An 18973-nucleotide genomic window follows, 5' to 3' on the forward strand; every position below is an offset into this window, starting at 1 on the left:
AAAAGCTCCAACTGATCCTCATAATCCAGGAGACAGAGTTCTGGATTTCTACTATTATTTGCATGCAAACATGCTTCCTAATTTCACTCCTGACTGGCCAAAAACTAATTTTATAGTATCCTGTTCCTGATTTCCTTACCAGGAAAAAAACATTTTGTTTGCTCTGTATCTGTATGTAGATATCAAATCCTTCATATCTATTTAAGCACCTTGGTCAGAGCACCCTCCATCATTTATGCATTTTGTCCATTTTAATTTGTCCTGTTCTCTCACAGAAGTTAAATGGAACAAACATATGGACAAATAGACTTCACTAGACTGTATGAAGCAGATGTTTATAAATAGTATGATTAGGACTGATCAGAATCGAAAATACTAAGTTACTTCCTGAATGACTGCTCTTCCTGAGTATTATCTTAGTTCCCGTGGCAATTGCCGCTATTTTTAGTTATCCACTCTCTTTGCTATTATCTTTTGATATTTTAAATCAGAGTTACCGACCTCAATAGCCATGCATGCAGCCTGGAGCCCCATCTTCCTGTGTGCATTCATGCAAATGCCTCTATTGCACCAGATGTTATGTTCCATTTTATCTCAAAGCAGTCGCAAAATGCACAATCACCAGCTTTCTACATAAAGTACAACCAGATCTGTTAATCAGACCAACCAAAGCCAGATCGCTGAAGTCTCATATTAAACAGTTACTGTTTAGAGGCTTGCAAAGAAGGGCACTTATTTCTTTCCAATTTGGAACAGGTGAAAAGCCTTTAGAACTTGACAATTGACAATACCATGATTGATATTCTAGCTGAGGGTTGACACCTTAAAGGGAGCTGCGAAATCGAGGGGTTTAATTTCCTTGCACTCCTTGATTTCTCCATTTCCAGTTGGTGGGTTTTGTTTTCTCTGGTTGCACCTTGCATTTAGTTTCTGTCAGATGTTTATGTGCAGGACTTCAGTGAGAATGTAGAAATATTTTTGGCAGAGGTGCTGGTGCAGTGTGTGCTTCCTTTGCATCCCCTGTGTATCTTCATTATCATGGAAATATATCAACATATTTATGTGCATTTCCAAAGGCAGTTTATCTTGTAGTTTCTAAAGACTATCTCTTGGACTTAATTGTTTTAGGTACATATCCTGAACACATTTTGTTCACCAAGTCTGGGACATGATACATCAATGACAGTAGTGAGGAGAGGGGAAGAAGGAGATTGCTGTTGCAGAGGGATAATAGACTGCTGGTTACTTTCTGGGACTGAGACTGATTTGGAAATTATCCAATTTAACTTACAATTACAGAGAACAAAGGTAAGTCTAGTTCTTCTGAAGAGAATGAAGGCGAGCTGTCTATGTTAACGCAATGGGTCTTCTGAAGAAATAGTCAGATTTGACACCACTTGGTTTGCTAACTAAGTGAGAACTCCAATCTGTTAGAAATTAATGGAGAGTTTCTAGGGCATTACAAGTGACCTTACAGTTCTGAAATGGCATCCACAGCATGTAGATACTTGTGTGGCAAATCACATCAGGTGCCAAATTGCTGCAGGTGGAGTAAATAACTAGAAGTAAGCACTGCAGGCAGATCATGAAGTCAATTAACACACAATGCTGGCTTGACACCAACACTGACATGAGGGCCTCTATGCCATATCCAGTACGGTAATAAGGGAGGTCAGCCAGCCTCAGAACAAAAATTGAAAAAAAACTAATATATATTTAACCCTTAATCAGCGTTTTAACTAAAATGTCATGCCTCAGACATGGAGCCAAATGTTACACTCTGAGGATATGATGGTGATTTGGGATGATTTCCAGGTCTGACCCTACTCTTGCCATCAGAGACCACCTCTAGTCCTGCCTTACAATTAAGAATGGAGGGCAGTTTCTAAAAGTTGCAAGCTCTTCAGCCATGGAAAGATGGCAACCCATCCTCAGGTTTTCTCTGAAGAAGTTTTAACTTTAAGAGTGACTATAGCTGCCAGACCATCTCTGTGAAGGGGAAGGCTCACTGATGGATGCAGCTCTGGGGCTGAAGTCAATAAACACATGGGCCCAGCGAAAATCCTAGTCATGTTAATCAGCCATCGTCCGCTGCTGGTATGAGAGTTGCCTTCGCCACTGATGACCTGCTGGAACTCATCAGCTCACTGACCTGACAGTTACATTTCTGGCATTGCTCTATGTCCTAACATCAAACCTGCCCCCCAGGACTTGGAAAATTAAATCAGTTTCTCTCTCCACAGCGGCTGCCTGACCTGCTGAGAGTGACCAGTAGTTTCTGTTTCTCTTTCAGATTTTCTGGAAGATTTTCTGCATTAATCTGTTGTTTCTAGCTGTAACAAATGACTCTCAAGGTCATTTTGACACTGGATGAAAGTGGAAAGTGGACAATACTGGTCAGCCATCCTTCACCCATCTCTCTTGATTTTAATTTATATGGAAGTTGTCCTTCCACCAGTACTATTAAAATGCATCAACCATTTACAGGTTAGTTACTAATTGATTTTGTCTGGCTGTTGCTATGATCAGACAATTATCTGATACTCTCTACAGTTGTTCCAAGTTGCAAATGCCTGCAGGGAGTAGTGTGGTAAATGCTGAAAGAGTTTTGTTGATTTTAAGGTTTCTGCACAAACCATTTCCTCCCAGATATGGGTGCATTACTAAGCCTTAGAATGAGATGCAAGACAGGATGAATGAACAGAGGTTACATAAAGCAGGGTAAACTGCTGGAAGAGTGAGGAAAGAAGGACACTCAGCAGGAGACCATGTTCTGGGAACAATTCCCCAACAGACCCTCAGCATCAAACCATGTGAACAATATCTGTGCTTCAAGAAGGTGAATCACTGAAATCCTCCACCTGCTGCAGTTACAAATGCAATTTCAAAACAGAACAAGAATGCATTGCCAATAACTGCTAAGGTAATTTTGGCAATGAACTTTTAAGGGTCTGGCTCTTTCAAGGCTGAAGTTGGACATACTTATAGGATCTTGCAGTTTTACCATTCATTGTTGCATAGAAGAGAGCACTGAATATTTCCATTCAAATGATGATTCATTCATTCCTTCCTGAAAGAAACAGTCCATGAACACGCGGCTTTGGGGGGATTGCAAGATTCCATACGATGCAGAGTGTCACTGGCTGCTCGCCGATCGCTCGACAGGTGCCACCAAAAAATCTGCCAGAGATTGGTAACAAAATGGATTCCATTTCCTCATCATCCAGCTGTTGCTTGACCACAAGCATCAAATTGTGCCATTTAATGCTAGGTATCCCAGCAGCAGTCCTGATGTCTTCATTCTGCAGCAGTCCACTGAACCTTCTGTATTTGAGCTAACACAACAAACCAAGCCAAAGGCTACTGGGCAACAAATCTGGACTGCCCACTGACAATGTAACTGATGACTTCAGCATACAGTCTACATGCAAGTTCTCAACAGCTTAACACTGCAGATCTGGGACATGAGGGAGGGTGAAGAGGAAGATAAACTAAGACAGCCCTTCCTGTCAGCTCAATGTTGGATTTGAATACTTTCCCAGATCCCCAGAAGGATCACTTACAAAGCAAAATATGAAGACCCCACAACAGCATAGTTTTAATTTCTGCCAAGGCAATCTGTGAAGAACTCTTCTAAGTACAAAAACAGAGGCAATTGTGTATTGGTATTGGGTACAAGCATGATCTGGCATCATGGGTTCGAATCCCAGCATGCCGGGTGAAAATTCACTAACGTCGTTCAGCAAAGGAAATTTGCCTTCCTTATCTGGTATGGCCTACATGTGGCTCCAGATACACAGCATTGTCATTGACTCTTAAATGCCCTCTGAAATAATCTAGTAAACCACTCTGTTTAAAAGGAATTAAGGACAGACAACAAATGCCGACTCAGTCACAATATCTACATCTCATGAACAAAAAAAATAGTGAATGCAGTCTTGATTCCCCATTCATCAACAGTCCTACACCCTCTGTCACTGACCATCCCACTGTTTCCTTGGCCACAATGCAAAAATAAAAGCTACCTCAACAAAGATCCGATACCAAATTTATAAATCAAAACATGCCATACATACCTTGTGCATTCCCTTCACACTTGTTCTCATTGCCTGTTCCAGTGTACCCCTAGTGGCTGCTGACTTTCAGTTAGGTAGACTGTAGATGGTCTTGGAGGATGCTTTTGAACAGCTCTGAGCTTAGAAGACCTGGAAGATAGCATTGTTTGGCATTGGCAGCAACAGTCTGGGCTGACTGAATGAGAAGCACCAGCAAGGGCACTGGCAAATGCCAGGATGAATACTACCTTCTTGAAGGCAATAGGATTGTGCTCCAAGCAGTCATTGCTACTCCTCCAGGATGAAAATTAAACAACTGTAACAGAGAGATTGCTGGACTCTTGTGACACCTTGCAAGTCCCTTGGCACATTGTAATCCACAGATATGTTGGCAGTGGGGATGTTCTAATTGTGGTAGTAGCTATGGCTACTGGTACAATTGGTAGGATATGTTGTTTGAAGATGCATTCACTGCATCTTCACTCATGTGAGATTACTGAATTTTTCCAATATTGTATCCAGGTCATAGCTAGGGTGTAGAGAAAAATCAATTTAATGCGCTGTAGGTCCATTCAAAAGTCTGACAGCAGCAGGGAAGAAGTTGTGCTCGAGGAGGTTGGTATGTGATCTTACACATTTGTATTATTTTCCCGACAGAAGAAGGGGGAGAGATTATGTCTGGGGTACATGCGGTCCTTGATCACGTTAGCTGCTTTTCTGAGGCAGCGGGAAGCGTAGACAGTGTCAATGGATGGGAGGCTAGTTTGAATGATGGACTGGCTTCATTCACAACCTTTTATAGTTTCTTGTGGTCTTGGACAGAGCGGTGATACAACCAGAAAGAATGCTTTCCATAGTGTATCTGTCGAAGTTGATGAGAGTTGTAGCAGACATGCCAAATTTCCTCAGTTGCCTGAGAAAGTAGAGGCACTGGGCTTTCTTAACTATAGCATCCGCATGGAGGGACCAGGATAGGTTGCTGCTAATCTAGACACCTAAAAACTTGTATCTCTCGACCATTTCTACTTCATCCCTATAGACGTAGACAGGGGCATTCCCTCCAGTACACTTCCTGAAGTCGATGACTATCTCTTTCGTTTTGTTAACATTGAGGGAGAGATTATCATCATACCAGTTCACCAGAAACTTTTTCCTGCATTATGTCTCAACACAGTTCAAGATCCGACCCACAACAATGGTGTCATTAGCAAACTTGAAAATCTAGTTGAGGGGAATTTGGTTATAGTCAAAAATGTGTAAGGAATACAGTAAGGGGCTGAGGACGCAAAGTTAGGTGCTTGTGGAGTACCGGTGTTGAGGATCCTTACAGACTGCAGTCTGTGGGTTAGTAAGCCTAGGATCTAGTTACAGAGGGAGAAGCCGAGCCCCAGCCATGAAGTTTGGAAATGATTCTTGTAGGAAAATGGTGTTAAAGGCTGAGCTGTAGCCTATGAACAGGAATCTGTATTTGTTATCTACATTTCCATGGTTCGGTGTAGGGCCAGGGAGATGGCATCTGCTGTGGACCTGTTGTGGCAATAGGCAAACTGTAGTGGATCCAGGCAGTCTGGGATTGATTTGTGCCATGACTAACCTTTCCAACGCTTCATAATGATGGATGTCAGAACCATCAAATGAAAGTCATTAAGGCACACTGCCTAGCTTTTTTTTGTAACGGGATGATGGCTATCTTTTTCAAGCAGATAGGGACCACAGATTGGTGTAAAAAGAGTTAAAAATCTCTGTGAATACCCCTGCCAGCTGGTCCACGCAGGACCTGAGTGCTCGTCTGGGTACGCTATCTGGATCAGTTGCTTTCCGTTGGTTGACTTTTGAGAAAGCTGCTCTGGCACTGGCAATGGCAACTTTCAGATACAGGTTCACCCAAGGCTTCCGGGATGGAGGACTTGCTCTTGTTGATCTCTTGCTCAAAACGGGCATAGAATGCACTGAACTCATCGGTGGGGGTTGCATCGGAGCTGGTGATTTTACCTATCTTCATCCTATAGCCTGTTATGTCTTACAAACCTTGCCATAGTCGGCAGCAGTCCACGTGGCAGAAATCTGCCAGCTCTAGCCAGAGGACACAAATTTAAGACCAAAGAATAAACAAAGAACAAAGAAAATTACAACACAGGAACAACCCCTTTAGCCCTCCAAGCCTACACCAACTGTGCTGCCCGACTGAACTAAAACCCCTTACCCATTTTGGGACCACATGCCTCTATTCCATCCATTAAAGTAAAGGTTTATTAATTAGTCACAAGTAAGGCTTACATTAACAATTCAATGAAATTCCCCTTGTTGCCACAATCCTGCACTTGTTCGAGTCAATGCACCGAATTAGCACATCCTCCCTTTCAGAATGTAGGAGGAAACCGAAGCACTGGAGGAAACCCACGCAGACATGGGGAGAATTTGCAAACTCCACACAGATAGTGAATCAAGCTAGGAATCAAACCCAGATTCCTGGCACTGTGAAGTGGCAGTGCTAACCACTGTGTTGCCCCATACTTGTCAAGATGCCCCTTAGAAGTCACTATCGTATCTGCATTTCTTGCAGAAGAACAAGGCAGAAACTTAGGAGAAATTTACTTATGCAGTAAATAGTTACATTTGAAATGTACTGCCTAATAGGTTGATGGCAGCAGATTCAATCGCAATTTTCAAAAAGGAATTGGGTAAACACTTGAAAAGGAAAGAATTGCAGGCTATGCAAAAGAAACAGCCACCAGGAGGGGAGCTGGCTAGCACATGTATGATGAATCAAATATCAACCTCCTGTACTACAAAATTATAAAAGTCTCCTGAACAGAAAACACAACACTTTAAAAAAAACAATGATAAACAATAACCACATCATTGAAGAAATTAGCGGACTTGTATCACGTGAGGGTATAGTGAAGAATATGTTTTCAAACTTAAGCTGATTAACATCTTGGATATAACGGAAGACATTTTCCTTAACTTTATAATATTTTTGTGACAGTGAAATGTTGGTCAGGATTTTGCTCAATTTGTGATTTTTCTGTCAAGGTTTCTTGGATACATTAAAAGTGGTCTTGAATGCAAACTCTTGAATAATACACTTTAGCCTTAAGCAAGTTGTACAAGCTTCTAAAAAGTTTGGTATCTGGATCATGATTTCCCTGATCTGAATGTGTCCCCTCCTTCTTTCCCACCAACCCAACACTATCCCACTCTCCCTCATGTCACAATTAGTGGCATCCGCTGGTGCCCTTCTAAGAGGCTAGTAACACCACAAGAGCTCTCAGCATAGTGACTCTTCACCCATTTGGTACCTGTATTTTCTCACTAATTCATTACTAACAAGGTCGAATAGGAAACCGTAAAGTCTGTTTCCAACTACCAACAGTTATAGCAGAAGTCTGGTGGAACCCACAAGGAAATTTAGGTCCAGTCTAGGTTGACACTCTGATGAACTGCAACATTAATGGAAGTGCTGGCTTTAGGGAGAGATATTGAACTCGTGTCCGTTCACCACAGAGATGATAATGAAGATGTCACGACATTTTTCAATGAACAGTGAGTGTTCGTTCTATAGGAAAGTAAATCCCTCCCTCCCCCACATAATCCTGTCTTTCTGAAATAAGCATCTTACATTGCAGGAAGAGAAGGATGGGAACAATTAAAGGCGGCATTTTTGTCTGTAAATACAAGAAAATTGCTGGTAACTGCAAAGTATGGAGGGAATTTTATATCCCACTCGTAAATTGCATAAGTCAGAATTTTATGTATAATGTCTGGGGCACGCCCGACGCTAAGTATGTAAAATTACATGAGAACACATTGACATCATGATGCATGACCATCGCTTTCTTGCACGATATTTTGGTCAGCAGGCACACGCAAGCGCAAGAGTCAGAAGTATGTCCAATAACCAAGAAGCCAACTTAAATTATTTAGACAGCAATTATCTGGGATTTTACATTGCCTATCTGTCTTTGAAGTTGATTGGCAGGCCAATTGGCAAGGTGACCTTTATGTTTTAGCTGCAATCACAATCCAGGATGGAGTGAAAGGCAAGGCTCAAATAAAAGTAACAAATGTCTTTATGATTGGGCTGCCCTGACACTCATGGCACAGTTTTAATAGCGATTTTTTTTTGTTTACAGGTCTGCACCTCCATACCAGTTGTCCCGAGGCAGCACATTGGAAACACCAGCCTGCATTCTTCCTTTACCCAGCTTCCACCCCCAGCAGCATTCAGCCTTTCATCGATCGTGTGGTCATACCAGGTGGCTGCTAACTGGCCAGCCAGTGTGAAATCGCACTTCTGGGCAAGCCAGATACATGTTTCACATCTATTCTAGCCAGATGGGCAAAAAATTCATGATGTTTTGATAAGAGTAAATAAGGAAAAACAGTTTCCATTGTCGGGATGGTAGGTAGAGGGTACAGCATTACACATTTAGCAAAATAACCAGAGGGAAGATAAGGAGACTTTTTTTTCCAGATGCAACAAGTTGTCATGACTTGAATTAAACTGCCTGAAAGAGTAATGGAAACAGGTCCAATATTAATTTTCAAAAGGGAATTGGATAAATAATTGAAAAAAATAGAATTTGTAAGACTATGGAGAAAGACCATGGGGTGGCACTAATTGGATAGATCTTTCAAAGAGCCAGCACCAACATGATTGGCTGAATAGCCACTTCTATGCTTTATGAGTTATATGAAAGCAGTATTTTCAAGAGACAATAAAATCCTAGGAGTTAATACAAATCGCTGATGTCACTCAAAATCAGGCTGCAGACAAGCTCGTATCTGGCAAAGCAATTTATAGAAAAGATGAAGTTGTGAATGTGCATATGATTTTATTCAGGAAGCACCACTTCAATGCTACAATGTAAATTGGGGAACACAACTAATAATATGAACTGTTTAGCACTGTGGAGAAAAGAAAGGAAATGCTCACTTATACAAGGCCTCAGGTCCCAAACCTCTTTACAGTGCTGTTTGGAAGCAGAATCTTTGCAGCAGAGTATATGCACATAGCTAGATGCCACACAAAAAACAATGAGATAATTGAAAAGGTCTGCTTCTGGTAGTGTTGGTTGAGAGATAAATATTGACCAGGTCGTCAAGAATATATACTCCTCCATCTGACAGTCAAACAGTTGGGTAATGAGTCTTTCTGCTTTCCAATTGGAGTAGGGATGTAAACGTCACAAGACAGACATATTGACCAACGAATGTCTGCAGCTTGCGGGCAAGTCATGTGATGAAACCTCCAGGAATACATTTAATCACTGTTAGCAACCCTAATCTGAATAGCAGTTCTTGGTCATTTATGGCCACAAAGCAGACAAACGAGATTATGGTTTACTGTATCACCTGAAGAATAGTACTACACTCCTTTACAGCTGTACAGATATCCCAGCCTAGGCTGTGCTCTCAACGTTCCAGAGTTTGATTTGAACCTACAACCACTGACTCAGAGGATACAGTGATACAGCGATGCAAGCTGGCAGGTAACATTATTTTTTTCCCTTTCAAATATTTGTCTTGATTTCTTCTCCCATATCTTCGTCTCTCCTTTCTGTGGGTGGCATGTTGGTTACATTGTTAGGATTCACAAGTGAAGGGTATTGTTTAATTAAGTACTTTGAGCATATATAAATCTGATCACCTGATGAAGGAGCAATGCTCCGAAAGCTTGTGAAACCAAACAAACCTGTTGGATTTTAACCTAGTGTGGTGAGACTTATTATATAAATAGGGAACAGCTAGGACACTGGGTGGGTAGGGGAGAGCTGTGAGACTGAACAAAGTCAATAAATTGTCTCAAAGAAAAGCTCTGTGTCTTGGTTTCTGCTTCACAAGCCAGCTTGGGTATTATCATCATTCCCTTCGCCAATCCTCATTTTCCCACTGAACAATGAGCATTTTTTCTCTTCTTACAGGGTGGGGCTCAAATGTTAATGCTATCCCTGTTAGAAAACATACGTGCATGTTTTGGTGTGATGAGGACAGCCGAAGTTGGGATGCACCCTAATAGTTTGATGGCAGTCAACAATTAGAACTAGTTGTAATGGGGTGGGAGGTGAGCAGAGAAAAAAAACATTACTCAAATATTCTATTCCCTACTGGATGATATACTGAGTACAGCAAAAGGCAGGGGAAATTGATTAAATGATGGAGTTGGGGGTAGGGTGTTAGCGTGGATAGAGGATTGGTTGTCAAATAGGAGGCAGAGAGTGGGGGTCAATGGGTGTTATTCGGATTGGCGGTTGGTGACTAGTGGAGTGCCCCAGGGGTCGGTGCTGGGGCCTCAGCTATTTACCATTTATACAGATGATCTGGAGGAGGGAACCGAGTGTATGGTGTCGAAATTTGCTGATGACACCAAGATTGGTGGAACGGCAAATTGTGCGGAGGGTGTGGAGAGTCTGCAGAAGGATCTAGATAGGCTGGGCGAATGGGCCAGGAACTGGCAAATGGAATTTAATGTTGGCAAGTGCGAGGTGGTCCACTTTGGTCGGAATAATGGTAGGAAGGATTATTACTTACGTGGCGAAAAACTGCAGCAGGCGACGGTGCAGAGGGACCTCGGGGTCCTTGTGCATGAGTCGCAAAAACCCAGATTGCAGGTGCAGCAGGTGGTCAGGAAGGCGAATGGGATGCTGGCCTTCATAGCGAGGGGGATTGAATATAAAAGTAGGGAGGTCTTGCTGCAGCTGTATAGGGCATTGGTGAGGCCGCAGCTGGAGTACTGTGTGCAGTTTTGGGCGCCGTACTTACGCAAGGATATTTTGGCCTTGGAGGGTGTGCAGAGGAGGTTTACTAGGCTGATGCCAGAGTTGAGGGGGTTGAGCTATGAGGAGAGGCTGAATAAACTAGGCTTGTACTCGTTAGAGTTTAGAAGAATGAGGGGAGATCTCATTGAGACGTATAAGATGATGAATGGGATGGATAGGATAGAGGTGGAGAGACTCTTCCCGCTCAGAAAGGACAGTAGGACTAGGGGGCACAGCCTCAAGATAAAGGGGGGGCGGTTTAGAACGGAGTTGAGGAGGAACTTCTTCACTCAAAGGGTGGTGAATCTCTGGAATTCTCCGCCCGTTGAAGTGGTGGAGGCTACCTCGGTAAATATTTTTAAGACGCGGGTTGGTGGGTTTTTGACAAGAGAGGGGATTAAGGGTTATGGGGAGAGGGCGGGAATGTGGAACTGAGCCACGACAGATCAGCCATGATCTTATTGAATGGCGGGGCAGGCTCGAAGGGCTAGATGGCCTACTCCTGCTCCTATTTCTTCTGTTCTTATGATCTTATGAATCAGTATGATGAAAAATTTGTTAACATCACATTCAGTTATTAACCCTGTTAACTGGATTTCCATGTGGAAAAAGATGTCACCTCTGTGTGTAAACCAAGCCACTGTATCAATGCACAATGCCAAAGAAAGGGTGCTGGGTCTGGCTTGAACCATGATCCTACACATCATGAGTTCCTAACCTTAGTCCACATTCTGAGCCAAGAATTGCTGAATGGAGGTGCAGCATTTTCTAACCCAGGGTGGGCGGGCACTGTGAATGAGGGAATGGGAATGAGCCTTTGTCCATTACTTCATGGCTAGTCACACAATGCCTTGGGAGCAAGGTTCTTACGTGGCAGATGGCAAATAAAACGATGAATAGTCTGAAAACAGTTGACAATAATATACAGGTATAATTACACCACAAGGACAGGTGTGAGACCAGTGTCTGCACAACAAGAACTCTGGCACACAGATTGGAGACTATCCCACCAATGTTTGGGTCTGTCACCCTACCCAACAACACTGTACAGGTGTACAAGTTCACATTTACAAACTTCCATTTGCTAGTGGGTCTGTGACACTTCTGTTATTAAAAACATTGCATTGTACTGGGGCACAGTTCTACAGGCAACAGGAATTCAGGTCATCTACCTGGGGAAACTTTCTAAACCAGACTTCACATTAGACTGTATTTGTTCTTCATACAGTTTGCAGTTATCTGTAGTGGTGGGCTCACACATTGTAACTTCCGTGTATTTTACCGTCAGATCGATGACTAGATTCAAGAATGATACTGGCAGTTTCTGCCACACATCCAAAGCCAATTCTGATGGAAAATAAAGTAATATTGTAACGAAAATCACAAATAAAATGAACACGACATTCAAACTACTTACCAATACAAAAGGCTAAGGAAGAGTACAAACAGCCCAACAGAAACTGTTGTCCCAGTGAGCTCAATCGAAGCAGCTAGAACCCTCAGATCTGTCAAAGGTTCCATCTTCAGGGTTTCTGTCCGAATCCTGCACAATATTGAAAACACAGGAGTAATGGACCTCACCACATGCTGAATTGACTGAGCAATGTTCAGCAAGGCAGTTTGTTTAATATGCAAGTCAATGGGAAAGGAAACTAAACAGGCATAGGAAAGTGAATATTAAAATTTACCAACTAAGTACGCAGAACAGATTTGACAAAACAGTCCCCGTTCAGAAATTGTGGACATTTTTTCTCCCCAGTTCCCTGGAGGAAAGAATTCTCCTTTGGGCATTCTACAAACACCAAGACACAGTCCACATGTGCTCATTGTGCAAATATGGATTCTTATATCAGAAATGTGCAAAGATGATTTATTAGAATGACACCAAGGTGAGGGACTGTGAAGGCACTCCAAAAAATTGAGACATTCCCCTTGCAGCAGAGAAGGTTACCAAGAGATTTAATGGGTGTGTTCAAAATTGAGAGGTTTTGATGTCATAAATAAGGAACAGTTGTTTTCACTTAAAGGAACAGTCAGTACTCAGAAGGCAGATTTAAGAAAATTGGCAAACAAACCAGAGAGGAGATGGGAGGATTTATTTTACAGTTATGATCCTGAAAAGGTGGTGGAAGCTGATTCAATGCATAGTAATTTCCTAAAGGGAATTAGTTCTGGACTTAAAAATGAAATATTTGTAGGTCTCTAGGGAACATGCAGGGGAGTGAGTGGGAATAATTGGATATCTTTTTTGAAGAGCCAAAATAAGCTCAATGGGTCAAATGTCTTCTTTCTGTGCAATGCAGTTCTACAATTCTATTCTAAATGAGCTTAGGCCCCCACGCCCATCACAATTGAATCAACATAGTGTTTGAAAAGATGCAATAGCAGAATTATTCATCACAGCTTAGCCAAGACTACAAGCATAGGCATTTTCTATTCTATCAACTGAACATAAGGTAGAATTGATGAACAGAGAAATATTTTTGGATGATTGCTCATTGTTGCAGCCTTTTCTCATTATAAATACATTCAGTGGAACGATTTCTCTGGGAGATAACTGTCAATTATCCATCTCGATAAATCTACAAAGAAGTTTCATCTGTTATGTAAATCAGTGTATACTGTTGGATTTCGCAGGCTCTATCTTCCTGATTTATGGGCAAGTCTTAAAATGTTGATGTGCTGCTGTCTTAAGTTGAGATCTTGGGTTCTGGCATGCAACAAAATGAAGGCTGCTTCAATTTGTTCCACCAAATCACATATTTGAGCATCATTTTAGTCAAACCAGTCCCGGTGAAGACATAGCTCAAACCCAGTGATTTGGGCACAAATGTCTAGTACAGCTGACTTTATCTGATCGCACTGTTCTGGCATTGTGTTGGACGTGTGAAGATTTTTCAGATTGTTTGTGAACTGCACTTGGAATTCTACTTCTCAGTTGGCCTGTCTTAAGGCTAAAACATTGATCTTCTTCCTCTTGGAATTTTGCAGCTTTAAGCATCCTGATGCAAAGTAGACGTTTCTCACTGATTAAACAATTTAATGGTCTGTCCAGAAAGCATCAATCCCCAGCAAGGATCGAGTGATAAAGACAAACATGTGAATTCAGAGCAGTAGGCATTCGGCCCCTCAAGCTTGCTCCACCTTTGGATAAGATCATGATTGATCTGATTGTGGCCTCAACTCTACTTTCCTCTCTACACCCTATACCTTCTGACTCTCTTGCTATTCTAGAATCTCTATAACTCAGCTTGAATATATTCAATAAGCCTGCCTCAACTGCTCTCTGAGACCAAGAATTCCAGCCTGCAACTTGGAGGAAAAAAACTTCATTTTTAAACTGTGTCCTGTTAGTTCTAGTCTCTCTCACATGGGACACAGAAATCTTTTAGATATTTTATCCAAACACTGACATAATCTAGGAAGTGCCAATGCTTTGATCTAGGACATCGCCATGTGGTTTTATATTTTTGAAAAAAATAGGGTATTTATTATAATGAGAGCAGGCTGAGCACACTGTCAGCAGGAGGATGCAATGTGCATTGGATTTTTGTTTTTGTGTTTTTTCACAATTGCCCACTCCACAGTTTGGACTCCCAGCTATGCCTGGCATTAAAGTATCCCAGAAGGTTATCAGTGAGGTCATTGTCAAGATCACATCAGAATAGGCCTATTCCATGCCATCTTTGTCAGTCAATGATCAGGCCATAAGCATTGAAGACATTGATGGTGGTGACAATTTGACAATGGCTAAGCCGCAAAGGAAGCGCAAACTCCGCATGATTCTGGCCTTGAGTGACTGTGTGGAGTTTGTGCTTATCCTGTGTCTGCATGTTTTTCCTTTGAGTGGTCCTGTCTCCAACCACAGCCCAAAGATGAATACGTTAGGTGTATTAGCCATGGTAAATGCATGGGGTTATGGGGATCGGGCAGGGGTACTCTTTCAGCACATTGGTACAGATTCAATGGGCCAAATGGCCTCCTTCTGCAGTATAGATTCTATGGTTAAAAAAGTTTTTCATTTGTACAATTAGGGAGTTCCAGTAGTGCATATGAAATCATATTCTGAACAGAAAAAACTCCACAGGCATAAGAGTTGCTGTGTACCTTTCCTTCTCAGCAGGTGTATCCCCCCCTGCTTGTTTCTTCAGCAGACAGGAAAGTAGGTCTCCCTGAGGGCAGTGATGTCAATTTGGAGTTATAATAGCTCTTCTTTTCAGAAAACAGATTATCCACTGCTCCAATTTGCAAAAGTTTGAGTTTTCTTCGCCCACAAAGATAGTAATCCTGCTAGGTACCTTCCTCCAGCCCGGACAAATAAGACAGCTTAACTTTAGGATACCTTTTCTAGCCCCTTCCCCATTTAAGATGATCAAAGTAGTTCTCTTCAGAATATTCTAAGTCACAGGTGTTGCTGCTGAAGGACACCTCCAATGAAACACATGTCTCCAACGATCTGTTTGCATATGTTACCCATATCCAGATTTTTAGAATCATAGAAAAGTTGTGATGCATAAAGAGACCATTCAGCCCATCAGGTCTGCAACAGCCACAAAATACAAAAGAGAAACTAGCTGCTCATTTTAATCCCAGCACTTGGTCTGTAATTTTGCAGGTTACAGCACTTCTAATGCAGTTCCAGGTACCTTTTAAATGAACTGAATGTTTCACTTTCAACCACCAATTCAGGCACCAAATTCCAGTCACCCACCACCCTTTGGGTGAAAATGTTTTTCCTGATGTCTCCTCGAGGCCTTTTACCAAACTCCTTAAATCTATGCCCCTGGTAACTGATTCCTCAGCTGCCGAAAACAAGTCTTTCCTGTCTACCTTTACAATTTAGTATACCTCAATTAGGACACCCCTTAGCCACCTCTGTTCTCAGGAAAACAACCCTAGCCTATACAATCTCTCCTCATAACTGCGATTTTTAAGCCCAAGCAACATTCTTGTAAATCTCCTCTGCATTCCCTCCACAGCAATTATGTCCTCCCTGTAATTTGATGGTTCAACAGTACACAAAACTCCAGCTGTGGCCTACCCCAGCACATTTTGCAGTTTCATCAATAAAACCTCGCTTTTACATTCAATACCTCACCCAATAAAGCAAAGTATCCCAGTATGCTTCCTTGACCACCTTGTTCACCTGTCTTGCCATGTTCAAGGACCTGTGGAAATGTATTCAAAGGTCTCTCATTTCTTCAGCCCCTCTCAATGTCTTTCTATTTGTTAAATATTCCCTTGCTTTGTCTGCTCTCCCTAAATACATTACCTCACACTTTTACAGATTGAATTCCATTTGTCACTTCACTGCCAACTCTACCAAACCACTGATACTATTCTGGAGTTGATAGCTATCCTCTTCACTATCAACTACATGGCCAAATTTCCCAATCATGCTACCCACATTTAAGTCTTGGTTTTGACTAGGGACGCCCAGGATCAAAGATCTGTGCTTATTGCCAATTCTCAGTTGCCACAAGATTTGGCAGATGGACCCTGTTAAAAGCCTGCAAGTGACTTCATTTAACGTGCGGACCTTGGGGCGCTAACATTGCTCACATGGTCTTGATAGGTTACTGGTCAGATTTCAGCAATGTATCAAACCACAATGACCAGGAACTACCTTACCACCACAGCCTCCTTCAACCTTCACAGCCAATGAGAACCAGTAATCCTTGGCTTATTCCACCTTTGAGAACTTTTCAGACTGCACTTCGTCTGACATCTCGCCTGACTTTTGTGCCATGGGTGGCTCTACAAGGTGAAAGGAGCTCCTGAAACATCAATCATGCGATCATCAGAATGCACAAGTCATTGCAGCACATCAAGGTGTTGATCCATGGAGAAGTTTCACACCACACGTCACCGGTCATCATAGTATAGCGTTTTCTTGTGCCAACTGGAAAGTTAACAGATCTCCATAAAACAATTGGGTGATTCTTGACCATTAGTCAAACAGCCTTTTAAGCAATGCTCAACATGTTTCAAAAAAACGAGTGAACAGAAGTGTTCACAGAAATGTTAAAGCTTTCCCCATGTTTTAACACAACAGGGTCCTAGAGATTAATTCCTGGAGACTCCATGGAAATCCTGAACGGTTGACAACCCAAGTTACCATCTTCAGAAAAGCAAAAGAAAAAAAAAAATCGACCAATAGTGTGAATTTTCATTTTTTTTTTGAATGCTGTCATGCATCATCACTGAGTTTAATCAGCATCCACACCTTTAGCTCTTACCAGCAGAAGCCAAAATTGGAATAAATCTCAACATCTAGTTCTTCCGTCTATGTTATTTTCCTGAACTCTACTCCAAATTCAACTCTGTCATTAATCAATCGCAGCTGGAACAGTGTGATTGGGTATATTTACCGAGCAATGAAAAATGCACAGAGGAATCCATAACCTTTGGACTTTGACCACAGTGCTTAAAGGCAACCTCAAAAAGTAACTTGCAAAGTTTATTTTGCTTGGGCTCAACATTAAAACAGTCTGTCTGTGCAGATGGATGTTAATGATCCCATAACAATATATAGAAAAGTTCTTCTGGCATTCTTACCTCAACTTATAAACAAACTGACTGGTCATTCACCTCATGGCTTGCTGGCATAAATAGCTAACATAACTACATGATTTCACACACACTAATCCTGCAGTACCTTACCGCCACATAAAAACATGAAATCCAATTTACCTCTGAAATACAAAGCTTCATTCAACAGATTCACTGGATTCCTTCAACTGAGAGCTAGGTCCGTTCCTTGCTGGCTGGGATGGAGATCTTATACAAAATATAAGTTCCCTGATAATGTTAATAGGAAGGTGCCAGCGTTGGACTGGGGTAAACACAGTAAGAAGTTGTAAACACAGTAAGAAAGTGTTGTGAGGCTTCTTAAAATGTTAATAGGGTCACTGTTAGTCTCTTGGACTAATTTTAATCATGTAAGGGGATTGGAGAGGATTTTCTTGGAGATTTGAAAAGCTAAAACATAGAAAACTAACTAACTTAACTAGTCAATCACAACTTTCCAGTTTGTCTACCCCTCTTCCCCTGTCTAAACTGGCCAGGGTTTCAGTGTTTTTTTTACCTTTCTCGGGAGATCATATGTCTTTTGATTTGGTGGAGTGTTTATAAGAACATAAGAAATAGGAGCAGGAGTAGGCCATCCAGCCCCTCGAGCCTGCCCCGCCATTCAGTAAGATCATGGCTGATCTGTCGTGGCTCAGTTCCACTTTCCCGCCCTCTCCCCATAACCCTTAATCCCCTCTCTTATCAAAAACCCATCAACCCGCGTCTTAAAAATATTTAGCGAGGCAGCCTCCACCACTTCAACGGGCAGAGAATTCCAGAGATTCACCACCCTTTGAGTGAAGAAGTTCCTCCTCAACTCCGTTCTAAACCACCCCCCTTTTATCTTGAGGCTGTGCCCCCTAGTCCTATTGTCTTTTTTGAGCGGGAAGAGTCTTTCCACCTCTATCCTATCCATCCCATTCATCATCTTATATGTCTCAATGAGATCTCCTCTCATTCTTCTAAACTCTAACGAGTACAAGCCCAGTTTATTCAGCCTCTCCTCATAGCTCAACCCCCTCAACTCCGGTATCAGCCTAGTAAACCTCCTCTGCACTCCCTCCAAGGCCAAAATATCTTTGCGCAGGTGCGGCGCCCAAAAATGCACACAGTACTCCAGTTGCGGCCTCACCAATGCCCTATACAGCTGCAGCAAGACCTCCCTACTTTTATATTCAATCCCCTTCGCTATGAAGGCCAGCATCCCATTCGCCTTCCTGACCACCTGCTGCACCTGCAAGCTGGGTTTTTGCGACTCATGCACAAGGACCCCGAGGTCCCTCTGCACCGTCGCATTATATTGTGGTGCAGCAAGAATTACAACTGTGGAAGCAAATGGATGGATCAATGAGTTTTTCCTGTCCCTTACATATGTTGGTTTCTGTCCTGGAGATGTAGATTTAACCTGTGGATTGAGGCAGGCTGAACAAACTGATCACTTTGTGTAATCACATTGGCAAAAATGGCAGGTAGTCTGTCCACCTGAGATTGATCTGATTCTTCCTTTCCCCAGAATATTGGGCCATTAGATCTGTGCAACTTTGCCAGGTTTTCCCACTCCCCTTTCTCCAACTTGGCCAACCTGCT

General features: G+C 42.2%; 1 protein-coding gene across 8 annotated transcripts in view; it reads right to left on the bottom strand.

The window, feature by feature from the left end:
- Positions 1 to 18973, bottom strand: part of tbxas1 (thromboxane A synthase 1 (platelet)) — a 222379-nt gene that overhangs the window by 194450 nt on the left and 8956 nt on the right. For 5 of the 8 annotated variants that reach the window (XM_080190624.1, XM_080190625.1, XM_080190622.1 and 2 more), the window contains one exon: positions 12234 to 12359. The exons of 1 other annotated variant lie outside the window; for it this stretch is intronic. In XM_080190624.1, the coding sequence (XP_080046750.1) occupies positions 12234 to 12337 (104 nt within the window). In that variant the 5' untranslated portion in view covers positions 12338 to 12359. Of the gene's footprint in view, positions 1 to 12233; positions 12360 to 17055; positions 17075 to 17509; positions 17531 to 18973 lie in introns of those variants that run through there. 2 more of the 8 variants (XM_080190626.1, XM_080190627.1) reach the window with 2 other exon arrangements.

The sequence above is a fragment of the Carcharhinus amblyrhynchos genome, chromosome 6, assembly GCF_965287045.1.
Source record: "Carcharhinus amblyrhynchos chromosome 6, sCarAmb.v2.hapA, whole genome shotgun sequence".
Taxonomy (NCBI): Eukaryota; Metazoa; Chordata; class Chondrichthyes; order Carcharhiniformes; family Carcharhinidae; genus Carcharhinus; species Carcharhinus amblyrhynchos.